The sequence below is a fragment of the Heteronotia binoei genome, chromosome 15 (assembly GCF_032191835.1).
Source record: "Heteronotia binoei isolate CCM8104 ecotype False Entrance Well chromosome 15, APGP_CSIRO_Hbin_v1, whole genome shotgun sequence".
Lineage (NCBI taxonomy): Eukaryota > Metazoa > Chordata > Lepidosauria > Squamata > Gekkonidae > Heteronotia > Heteronotia binoei.
Window position 1 is genome coordinate 48,544,454 of NC_083237.1, and position 12,465 is coordinate 48,556,918.

The following is a 12,465-nucleotide window of genomic DNA, read 5'->3' on the forward strand; positions in this document are numbered from 1 at the left end:
AGTTCCTGCTACAAAGAAAGCTCTGTGCTCAAGCACCTGTAGAGCTGATCTTCTCCCCCAAAACCACATGGCAGTCCAAGGAAGGAAGATGCTAGCACTTAACCTTTGGGCACCATTCAGAAAGAGAAGGACGTAGCATGTGAAACCTAGCTTTCTAGCTTTGGGAACTGCTTCCAGAGCATGGTCTGAAGGCACCTGCTAAAACAGAGCTGGCTTGGACCTGACCAGCCACTGGGTGGGAGACCACCCAGCTGCTGAGAACTCCAAGCACATTATGCCAAGGACCTTTGGGAAAGATCAGGAGACTGATGCAAAAGAAATAAGCTCCTATGTGAAACTACAAAGGAGCAGCCTGACCTGCATGCTCATCAATTAGCGCTCGTGTACTTGAACTGGCGTATTAGGAAAGGCAAACAAAGGCGGTCCAGGACATTTATTCCTAAAAGCAAACATCTGTGGTTGGACTGGAATGTCTGGAATAAATGTATGCAGATGTTTACCTAAATCTGCCACTTTGATTGCAAAGTAAACCTGGAGGGCAGCTGGGAGGAGGGGTTGTTTTGGCATGTTCCAGGGGCAGGAGACAAGATCATGGGATGAAGGAGACACTGGTCATCTGGAGAGCAATCGGACAACTGCTGGAATATATACAAAATGCAAGGGGCACAGGTATGCGTATTTATTCACATCTGAACAGTACACAGTTACAGTTGTCCACGCAGCCGCTACAAAATCATCTAAGACCACAAAGGTGCATCCACCCCCCACCCCCTGCTGAAACCCTGCCCTCCCCCCAAAAAATGTGTCATCCATCCATGCAAACTGAAACGGGAAGGGGAATGGGTCTTTGGAAGACCCCAGTCAAGCCTACAAGACCAATCCAGAGCTTCGGTTACAGAAATATTTATTCATGGTAAGAATTTTCTAATAAACTGGCATTTTGTATTACAGGCAAACCATGGGACAGTATCCACAAAACAAATCTCCCACACACTTTGTAAAAAAAAATTAGAAATAAAAATATAAAAGGCAAAAAGGTCATTAACTTTGGCTGTTTTACGTCTCTTTCAAGAGCAGTAATCTTTTTTTTTTCTTTCTTGCTGATTTTCTGAATACAGTTTAGAAACATGCCAACACATTTTATGGGGAAATGTAGCTTTCCGAACAATGATCTGTATCTGACCACTTTGCAAAGCAAACGTTGAAGCCTCCTTCCTGCCTAAAAAGGCTTCCTACAGGTGATGGGGTTGTTCCTCCAATGGAAGAACTACTTTGCCCTGGAGGGACCAACCTCCAGCCTAAAGTGGGAAATGTCCCAAGGTTCTTTTTCCATGCAAATTCTCTTTAAAACTAACATGGCTCTGACAGAGGAGCCCATTCTTGTTCATATGACTTAGTCAATGCAACTCACCATGTTTTGACTGATGCCCCATTTCCCCACCCCCTTTGTCCCTCCCCCATCACAGATAACTGTTAGCTTAACCATTCACCATTCTTGAATTCCTAGGTGGAAAAGAGTATTTGGTTCTGGACTCCTATGTCCCCAAATACACAGTGAGTACTCCTTTGGTTCTCAATGACTCCATTGTTCTCACTGGTCAAGTATGACCAGGCTCATCTATATCCACTCCCACAGCAATATCGATTCAGCTCGTACTGCAGCTGGGTCAGATCCAAAGGTTTCCTTCCACAAATGGTGGACCTTCCTCTCTTTCAAGGATTCCTTCTCCAGTGGCAGAGATGTGGTCTTCCAGTGAAAGACTCCTCACTTTGCAAAAATCCACCATGAATGGAACCACTCGCATCTGAACAATGGCATGGCCTGCCAAGCTGGTGTTGTGCAAAGTCTGTATTATTGATGGATATTATTATTGTTTCAATCCATTACTCTTAAAAAAAAAACCCCTTCTCTATACAACACACTCAGAACACTGAAGGTGGAACTAAAAGACACAGAGAGTTGGCAGCTCTAGGAAATGCTCTAGGGGAGGGACAGTGGCTCAGTGGTAGAGCATCTGCTTGGGAAGCAGAAGGTCCCAGGTTCAATCCCTGGCATCTCCAAAAAAGGGTCCAGGCAAATAGGCGTGAAAAACCTCAGCTTGAGACCTTGGAGAGCCGCTGCCAGTCTGAGAAGACAATACTGACTTCGATGGACCAAGGGTCTGATTCAGTATAAGGCAGCTTCATATGTTCATATGTTCAAATGGGTTGGATCCAGACTATATTTCCCACAAATGAAAACTTCCATCCTGTCCTGAAGAAGCAGAAGAATCGTGGAATTGGAAAAGCCCTCCAGGGTCAAATAGTCCAATCCCCTTCAAGAAAATGGAGGAGGAGGGGGAAGAGGAGACTGGATTTATACCCCGCCTTTACTAGCTGAAGGAGTCTCGGTGTGGCTTACAATCTCCTTTCCCTTCTCCTCCCCACAACAGAACACCCTGTGAGGTAGGTGGGGCTGAGAGAGCTCTTTCCAGACCTGCCCTGGAGAAAACAGCTCTGAGAGAACTTGTGGCTGACTCATGGTCACATTAGCAGATGCATATGGAGAAGTGGAGAATCAAACCCAGTTCTCCTAGATAAGAGTCTGCACACTTAACCATGACACCAAATTGGCTCCCAATTCCTTTTAATGCTGCTGCAGTGAACTCCCATCATGTTATTTCCTGGAGTATATTGAATACTTCTGACTTCTCTCCTACCCACTCTGCTCAGTGAAGGTTGCAGTCTTCCTCCATCCTAAAGGTCCTTCTTCCAAAAGCAGTGGCTCTTCTTCCAGCAGCAAAGCTGCACCTTATGCTGGAGGAAGTCTTCAAACATCACTGAGAGGAGTGGTAGGATACAGGATCTTTCTTTTTCTCACTGTAATCTGCTTAGTGCCACCTCTCAATTTTTGCCTAATGCCAAAGTCATGGCAAGCTTGGCATTTCCTGTTCAGGCCATACAACCTAACAATTTCTCAGGGGGATCCTGAAGATTTCTAATCACACCTGACCACCATTTGGGGCAGGTGGGGTGGATTTCTTCTCCCCTGTCACCTCTTTGGATTTCCTCTCATTTCCTAACTTTGTAGGACGTCCTTCTTAATGTCATTCTAGCTCAGAGGGACAACAAAAAGAGACGAAACATACTCTTCACTAGACCAACTAGCTGTCTAAAATGCTGCAAACTTGCAGGTTCTTCAACTTTCACGTTCTTCATCCATGTTCAGAAGAAAAATAAAAACAGATAAAGCCAGGGAGTGTGATAAAATTTCAGTTCATATTTTTGTTGACCCACGGAATACTGGTAAGTATCTCCTCTTAGCTCCTGGAGAATCTTCCCTCCCATTCCCACACTGTATTTTTTTTAAGAACCCATCCATGGAAAAAAAAAACCCAGCAAGCCCCAACAGAGGTGCATTGGAGAAGACCCAATTCTAACCTAGATATATTGGTACAGAACCAACTGAACTCTTCCCTCCATCCAATGTCTTAAGACTCAATCCTTTAATGCAACAGAGGTAATGGCTTTAATAACCCACAGTGATTGGTTCACTAGTCTGAGGAAGAACATAGGGCTTATCTTCTAATGTTTCACCAAGGCAACATCTGGGATGATAACAAAGATGACATGTGGCCCGGCTTAGAGTATCACAGTGATTAGTAACTGACATGCCCACGAGCCATTTGTACGGTTTTGGTTGGCTGGGTTGGTTCCTCCAGCTCTGATCTCCAGTATGGCTTTTGACCCCATGATGTCAGTGCTGTCCATTCACTTTTGATCAAGGAACAATACTGGCAAGAGCGTTGAGTGCCAACTACAGAAGTGCGTCAAAGCAAAAAAGAGAAGGTAGAGACCAAGAGTGCTCTTGATGTTTGGAGTGCATGGATGGAAATGTGGAGGGAAAACCTCTGTACCCCTTTTCATTCCATCCCCACCCTTCGAGGTTTGATCTTCACAGTGTCAGTTTGGACAGACACAAATCATTCCTTCCCCCTTCAAGGAGGATCTCTCTTAAAACAAGTGTCTATGATTTTTTTGAAATGTTCCCTTGCTCTTTCCCTCTCCTAAGCGGAACTCATCCACTTTCCACCATCTTTGAGTCATGCCACATCTCCCACCAAGCTTCCTTCTACTTCTTGGCTGAGGAAATGTTCAAGAGAAGAGCTGGTGACTGAACAGAAGTGGGTGAGAGTGCAGAAAGAGAAGCGACATCGAATGGAAGCAAAGAAGCACATTGGGACGGGCGATGATATCAGAGAGGCACCTGAAAGAGAGGCATTGACTGGATGCAGTTCTTCACCCTATGTTTTAGCAAGAGACAGCAAAACCCTGCTATTCATCTCAGGAGACATTTCATAAAGAAAGAAAAATCCACTCCAGTTACCTTCCTCCTTTTTTTTAGCATCCCTCAGTCTGCTATCAGCAAGAGGTATTGGGTGAAGATACTCAGATGGGGAAGAGGAACAACAATCAAGTCATTGTATAGAGGATTGCTCCAAGACCCCAGACATCAGGGGGAGGAGCAAGCTCTGTTTTTCCTTCACATGTTTTCTCCCAAGAGGCACCAGTGAGGACAGGTGGGGTGATCCCAGGGGGGGCCACCTGGTGCACCACCACCCCTTCTCTCTGCTTCAGACTGGCGAGCTAGCAGTGGACTCGCTATACAGGCTCTCCACAATGTCCCCTCTTTGGATTTTACGCAAGGCAGAATAAAGGGCGTCCATGGTGGCACTGTCCTTGCTGGACCAGTCGGAGAGGAGGGCGCGGACTGGGTATTCCTCCTGCGTGAAGGAGTCTATGTGGTCTTCCTTGTAGCCCAACTCGCCCGCCAAGTGACGCCATGTCTCCTCTGTGGATCCATTCAGCAGCTTTTCAACCTCCTCTCGCTTGTTGGCTGGCAGGCTGGTGTAGAGGTTCCCATCTCCTTTCAGGCCTGCGTTGGGAAGAACAAGAGGAAAAGGCAGAAGGGTGATCACAATGAAGGATTAAAATATGGAATTCTCTGCCAGAAAACGCAATGGCCACAAGTTTGTATGCATGGGGAAAGGGATGTTGAAACAGCTGACTTATGGCAACCCCAGCAAACGGCTTTCAAAGCAAGTGAGAAGCAGAGATGGTTTGCCATGGTCTTCCTCTGCAGAGACTTTCTTCGTGGTCTCCCATCCAAGACTTATGGTGACCCCATAAAGGGGCTTTCAAGACAAGTGAGAAGCAGAGGTGGTTGACCATGGCCTTCCTCTGCAGAGACTTCCTTGGTGGTCTCCCATCCAAATCCTGGCCCTGCTTAGCTTCTGAGATCTAAGGAGATTGGGCTATACCATGCTGTCTTCCCTTCCAGCCACAAGTATAGATAGCTTTAAAAGGGGACTAGAGAGATTCATGTAGAATAGGGTCCATCAAGGGCTACCAAAGGGAACTCCACATTCAAAGGCAATAAACCTCTGAATAGCAGTGCCAGAAAGCAAGCTCAGGGGAAGGCCTTGACCTCTGTGCCTTGCTGTTGACCCTCCAAAGCAACTGGGGGGCCACTGTGTGAGACAGGATGCTGGACCACTGGTCCGATCAAGCAGGGCTCTTTTTATGTTTTTAGGTTAGCTTTAGATAGATAGCTTTAAAAGGGGACTAGAGAAATCTCGGTCTGAAAGCATCAGGTGTAGTCCAACTCCTGACCACTCAAAAAACAAACAAACAAATCTGGACCTAAAAAGTTCCTGGAATGGAAATAACTGGGAGCTCCGTCATTGGCTTGGTTTCAAGCTCATGAATAAAGGGCAATCTGCTTTCCCACATGCTGAATAATGCAGTTTCAATCCACTTCAGTGATGACAGCTTGCAAGTGGATTTTGCCCTTGTACACAATAAAATCCAGTTGCAAAGTGCATTGAAAGTGGATTGAAAGTGCATTATTTAGTGTGTGTGACGCCGCCCTCTAGATGTAACAAAGTGATGAAAAACACTCAAACAGGGTGGTCCTCACTATCCACTCACATTTAGTCTGTTTCTGCAGCAGTGTGGAATGTACATCATTTATTTAGCAAGTATCCCTTTTTGTATGTTATGCGTACCAGGAGCCCAGCAATTGCAAATATTGGCAGTATTCAAAGTTGCCTTGATGTCGTCATGTTGTCTGATCAGTGGAATGCACATATTTTTTTGCATTCAGGTACAGCTTCAGTATATGCAAAGCAGAACCCTGGAAAATAGAGTAGCTGATTCAGGCTGTAAGTGGATGCAAATTATGTGGACCTCCACTGTCTGGACAACATGGGAGCATCAACACGTAGTACCAGGTAGATATAGATGTAACATCTGAAAAGGACTAGAATTTATGGCGAACCCAGATGATGTTATCGGGAGCCCAGTGCATCTCAGTATTTTCTGTGTTATCTTTCCATCTTATAAAGATCCAAGCGGGCAGCCGTGTTGGTCTGAAGCAGTAGAACAAAGTAGGAGTTGAGTTGCACCTTTTTAAAATTGCTTTCTTTTATTGTTTTCGCATACTCCTGGTACCCAGATCGAAGGTTTGCTCAATTTGGTAATTTTACTATTCTGTCATTGGATCTTAAACTTGTACCATTTTGAATTCTAAACCACTCCCTACCAGCTTTATGTAGCTCTGCCCACTGTACCTGAATCTTCGTCCGATGACGTGTGCTTGGAGCACACGAAAGCTTATGTTCTGAATAAAACTTTGTTGATCTTAAAGGTGCACTCGACTCCTACTTTTATCTTTCCATCTTGTTTTGCGCCTGTATTACGGGCCAAAGCAGCTGTATTCCTCCATGCCTTACTGTGTCGGGAAATAATTACTCACTGTATGCACTGGCTATGGAGCCTGGGAGAAGATGGGCCAATGTGTGTATGTTGGCATTCCCCTGTTGTGTTTTTCTTAGTTCACTTTTTCATCTCATTTGAAAGTGCTGCTCTACAGACAACTTGCGCATACCAGGTCTCTGCCTTGGCATACGGCGGGCAAGATTTCACTGCCCAATTTACTGGAGAGCTCGAAGAACCACCCCCTGCCATCTTCCCGTGACCACTGATGTCCCTTCGCCTCAATTTGGCTCCCCCCTTGGCTCCCCCCTCCCCATTCCTGTGGAAACCATCGTCTCCCTTGCCTTGCATGGACGCCGTTTGCGTCTGGGGCTGTTGATCGTGGAGGCTTTGGCTGTCGACCGAGATGCCGCTATCGCTGTGGAGCTTCTCCCCTTCCGGCGAAGGTGTCTGATTAACAGGGCGGTTGTTGGCACCTTGCTTGTTCTGCTTGCAGCTGTTCCACCTACAAGTGAAAGCATCCAAAAGCCTTTTTTTTTTCATCCCCAGGTATCCTTCCCAACTCAAGGTGTACAACCCAGATTTGGCACAACAACGGACTTGCAGGTTCTTCGAAGCTCTGGGTGTGGCTAAGCCTGTCTTGGGGCTTGCATGCACCACCTTCGATGCAGAGACTGCTTCAGTAGTCTGGAGGTGAGGATGCTTTGTGCCACATTAGGCTTTCCCATCCCACTGCCGGGTATCTGAAGGACCCAACAGAGGTTGTAGGCAGGGCTGGCTCGCCCACTAGGCAAACTAGGCAGTTGCCTATAGCACTGGGAGAGTGGGCACCAAATTGGGCTTCCTCCCTCCCAGTGCCCAAGACAACAGTCCCCCCCCACTGTCACCAGCCCCCCCCCACTGTCACCAGCCCCCTCCCTTCCCATCTGCTTCACTCTGCCCACCACACTCCCCCTCTCGCCGCGATGAGGCTGGGCCCTACCGGCTTTGAGGCAGCCGGCAGGGCCGCATTTTTTGAAGAGAAAGCTGGGGGAGTCTTTGCTCCCCCCTCACTTCTGGTTCCAGAAGGAGGGGGGATAAGCCTCCTCCAGCTTTCTCTTCAAAAAATGCGGCCCTGCCAGCTGCCTCGAAGCCAGTAGGGCCCAGCCTTGTCGCAGCAAGCTTTGGGGTGGGGGAACGAAGCATGGTGGAAGGGAAGGGAGGGGGCTGGCGGTGACGGGGGTGAAGCAGCAGGGCCACCAGCCACGGAGTCTGCCTGGGGCACCATGCGCCCTTGGGCTGGTGCTGGTCGCAGGCCACGCCATCCTACTCTCATGCATGGGGTGGGGAGCATGCCTGCCTTTCTCTAGGAACTAGCATTGTCGTGCTGAACCAGGAGTCTCTGGAAGCCATCCCTGGAGGTTGGGTTTGGGTTGATGAACAGTCCATCCCAATGCCTGGTGGGATACTTCGGCCCCAAATAGTTAGTCATTTCAAGTTACCTCCAAATTGGGTTTGGGTGTGCCCCAAGAGATGTTTGACACTCCAAATGTGTGTAACAAAATCACCCCGCTACCTGCGATCCTCCTTATATGCACACTCAGCCGTCTTGTGTGAACAGGTCAAAGTACATTTATTTCCCATGGACACAAACCTTTAGTAAGCACAAACACATCCTCTGAAAAATCTATGGTTCTTATGGTGCGCACCATGCATAGAAAATGCACACTGACCCATTCCCACAAAATGGGGAGGACTCTTAGAGGGAGGATCACACGCAGCATGTGTTCTCTTTACCTGTGCTTGGAGGGCTAAAAGAGGAGTGGGAAGAAAGGAGAAAAAAGGGCTAAATTTGATGAAAAGGCATTGGAAAACATTAAGGCGTTGTTCCTTGGGCCACCTATCCTGCCTGTCAGACATTTCCTCAAGATATTCTTGCTCATCGCTCTCATGTTGTCCTGCTGAAGAAGAAGAGATTGGATTTATACCCCGCCCTTCACTCAAAGTCTCACATTGGCTTCCAATCTCCCTCCCTCCCTCTCCCCACAACAGACACCCTGTGAGGTAGGTGGGGCTGAGAAAGCTCTGACAGAAACTACTCTTGAGAGAACAGCTCTGAGAGATCTGTGACTGACCCAAAGTCACCCGGCTGGCTGTGTGTGGAGGAGTGGGAAATCAAACCCGGTTCTCCAGATTAGAGTCCTTAACCACAATACCATGCTGGAGTGCGTAAACCTGAATGGCTCTCCAGCAGTTCACTGCTTCATTCCTAAGGAGGAACAGTTAAGGAGCTAAGCCAGGGTGTGGGAGTAGCTGGCAGTGGGCTGCTATTCCTATCCTGTGAGTCCACCATTGCCCCGCAGAGCATTGCTTTGTGTGAGATGAGCACGATGCCAGAGCAGGGTTGCATGTTGAGTGTTTTGTTTACAGTTCTCTTTTGGTCTCAGTTGCACCCTATCTGTGGATAGCTTTACAGATCCTGGGAACGAATGTCATGGCCTTTACTCCAGTTCTGAAGGCTGCCTAATTTCTGGGAACTTCTGCCGCTCAGAGGAGGAGGAGAAACTCCAGAGTTGGAGAAAGGCTGCTGCCTCCAGAAGACGTTCACAGAGACCGGCTGGCAAATTCAGAGAGCTTCCCTCACTTGACTCTTTTGCATTGCAAATTCCAGAAGAGTGGTAAGGTTTCATCCGTTTTTGCCAGAAGAGCAGTGCCAGATTAACAATTAGGCCAAGTAAGGCACTGGCCTATGGGCCCCCAACCTTTTAGGGGCCTGGGCCAGCTTCCCCCCACCCTGGTTTCCCCTCTGCTTGCAGCCTCCCAGCCTGCACGTGCAGCCAGCAACTGAGCTACTCTTTGCCCAACTTGCTTGGTGCGGCTGCTGCTGGTGTTGTTGCCAGGTTTGCCTCTCTCTGCCTCTCCCCTGCAGCTTAGTTGAAGGGACTTTTAAGAAGGTGCCTGCAGGCTGCAGTGGGGGCCATGGGTGGTGGGGCCAGTGCTCAGACTCTGAGATCATTTGTGAGGGGACCCCCCCGGATTTCAACTGCCCAGGGGCCACCACAGTGTTTAATCCGGCACTGCGGAAGAGAAAAGAGTCTTGGGACACCCAAAAGACTAATCTCAGCCATGGGCTGTGTGTAGGGTTGCGAACCTTAAGGCAGGGGCTGGAGATCTCTTGGGATTACAACTGATCTCCAGATGACAGAGATCAGTTTTCCTGGAGAAAATGGCTGCTTTGGTGGGTGGGCTGTATGGCATTGTACTCCACCTCTCCACAACCCCTGCCCTTCTCAGGCTCCACCCCCCCCACCCCCCAAATCTCCAAGTATTTCCCAACTGGGAGCTGTGTAACTGTTGTTGTGAACATATGAAGCTGCCTTATACTGAATCAGACCCTTCGTCCATCAAAGTCAGTATTGTCTTCTCAGACTGGCAGCGGCTCTCCAGGGTCTCAAGCTGAGGTTTTTCACACCTATTTGCCTGGACCCTTTTTTGGAGATGCCAGGGATTGAACCTGGGACCTTCTGCTTCCCAAGCAGATGCTCTACCACTGAGCCACTGTCCCTCAGCCACCGTTGTGCCTGTACTTTTGCCCTGGCATGACAGGAAGCAAGGGGGAGGAGCAGGGTGGTGGCAGCAGAAAAAGGCACAGAAATCCCAGTGTTGGAAGGCACAATCTCTGCGTCTTCTCATGCTGCTTGCTGGTAGGGTTCCCATTCCCCTGTCCTGGGTGGGGAACCCCCAGGTTTGGGTGCTTCTGCTCAGGGGAAACCTGCCCCTCAAAAGCGATATCATCATGCAACATTCCTGATGTGCTGACATCACACGGAAGCCCCTCTACATGGGGCTGCCCCTGTGCTGGACCCGGAAATTGCAGCTGGTGCAGAATGCCGCGGCCCGGCTATTACTGGGCCTCCCAAGATGGGGGCACATTCGGCCGGGTCTTCGGGCTCTGCACTGGCTCCCAATAACATACCGGGTCCGGTACAAGGTGCTGGTCATTACCTTTAAAGCCCTATATGGCCTGGGACCTGCCTACTTGAGGGACCGTCTCTCCCCACACGTTCCCCAGAGAGTACTGAGGTCTGGGACTCAAAATCTTCTCAACATCCCCGGGCCCAAGGAAATGCGTCTCAAGACAACTAGAGACAGGGCCTTTTCTACAATGGCCCCTATGTGGTGGAACCAGCTACCGGAAGAGGTGAGGGCCCTGCGGGATCTTACTCAGTTCCGCAGGGCCTGTAAGACGACCCTCTTCCGGTTAGCCTACGCCTGACTGGATAAATGTAGCTTTCTAGATCTCTGTGATTACTGTATAGTTTTAATGCTAAAAATTTTAAGGTTTTTAGGTTTTTAAATGCTTGATTTTAAATGTAATTACTTTGTTCCGATTTTATTGTTTTATTGGTTGTTGTAAGCCGCCCTGAGCCACTCGTGGGAAGGGCGGGATATAAATCCCGGAATAAATAAATAAATAAATAAATAAATAAATAAATAAATAAATAAATAAATAAATAAGTGATATCCCCCTGCTGGCGCAATAGTTTTACCTGTCAGCCCCACTTGCTGGTGCTGTTGTGCAGGGGTGTATTACTTGCCTTTGTCTGGAAACAGGCTAAGTTGGCTCCCATTTCTTTGGATGAAATGATATACATCAAGCGCTTCACCAAGCCTAGCAAATGCCTGCTCATTATTTTTCCTTGAATTGTAGCACCTAATACCAATATATATATGTTTATTATGATATATACATCTATGGTATATATATGTTTATTAATTTATTCGTATTTTCCTTAAATTGTGTTCCTTTACTCCCCGAGCTTACTAGTAATGATATGTGTATTGGATACTCCGTAGCTTCTGTAATAATAATTGAGCATAATTAATGTGATATATGCATACTGTGCCCTATGTTTTCTTTTTAGTGTGACAAACTACTAATCCATTTTCCCTTTCCTAAGTTCTCCTGTGTTGTATCCTGTTTATAGCCAACAAAATTTGAAAGATTTTAAAAAAAGGAAGCAGGCTAAGTGAGCTTGGGCCAATGCAAGGTTATGCTATAATACATTGGTTCAACTTCACGGTGCCACCGGAGTTTTTGCCATTTTGGCCTTGCAAAGCTGACCACCGTGTAGAGCCAAAGATACCACCCAAGAAGTGTGAAACGAAGGAACAATTGTTTTGCTTGGGCTTTTTTTTTTGCATCACCCAGTTCTCTTTTTCCTGGATCTCCACAGGATCAAACTACACTTACCTCTTGAAAGCAATGTATGCCACCAGCCCCACGATCACAGCCGCCAAGATGGAGCAGTATACGGGGATGAGGTTGTCCGGCGTGCCACTTGGGACGACGGGCTGAGAGCTTCCCATCACCGTGGCTGCCGTGCCAGCTACTGTGCTGCCGAAACCATCCACTTCACTGGGATCATTTGTGAAAGGAAGGGGGTTCTCAGAACTCTCTGTATTGTAGTCTGCTACAGAAAGACAAGGAAACAGAAAGACAATGGAGGAACAAGTCTGGAAAAATCGGGGCTGCAAATCAGATTGCTGGAGAAAAGCATTTTGGGGCCAAGTGACATGTGAGAACAGCCATGCTGGATTGGTCCAATGCAGGGCTTCTTCTGTTGCAGGGACATATTTGCATATTAGGCAACACCTCTTGATCAGGCCCGGTGCATGGGGTTCTGGCGCTTGAGGCAGAACCCCAATGTGTGCCCCCAAATCCCGGAA

General features: G+C 47.9%; 1 protein-coding gene across 1 annotated transcript in view; it reads right to left on the reverse strand.

Annotated features, from left to right (window-relative positions):
• Positions 1–4,013: 4,013 nt before the first annotated feature.
• Positions 4,014–12,465, reverse strand: part of NGFR (nerve growth factor receptor) — a 78,487-nt gene continuing 70,035 nt past the window's right edge. Inside the window, exons 5-7 of the mRNA XM_060256015.1 lie at positions 11,990–12,209; positions 7,101–7,261; positions 4,014–4,915 (exon numbers count right to left, since the gene is read on the reverse strand). Coding sequence (XP_060111998.1) covers positions 4,614–4,915; positions 7,101–7,261; positions 11,990–12,209 — 683 coding nt within the window. The 3' untranslated portion in view covers positions 4,014–4,613. The remainder of the gene's footprint in view (positions 4,916–7,100; positions 7,262–11,989; positions 12,210–12,465) is intronic.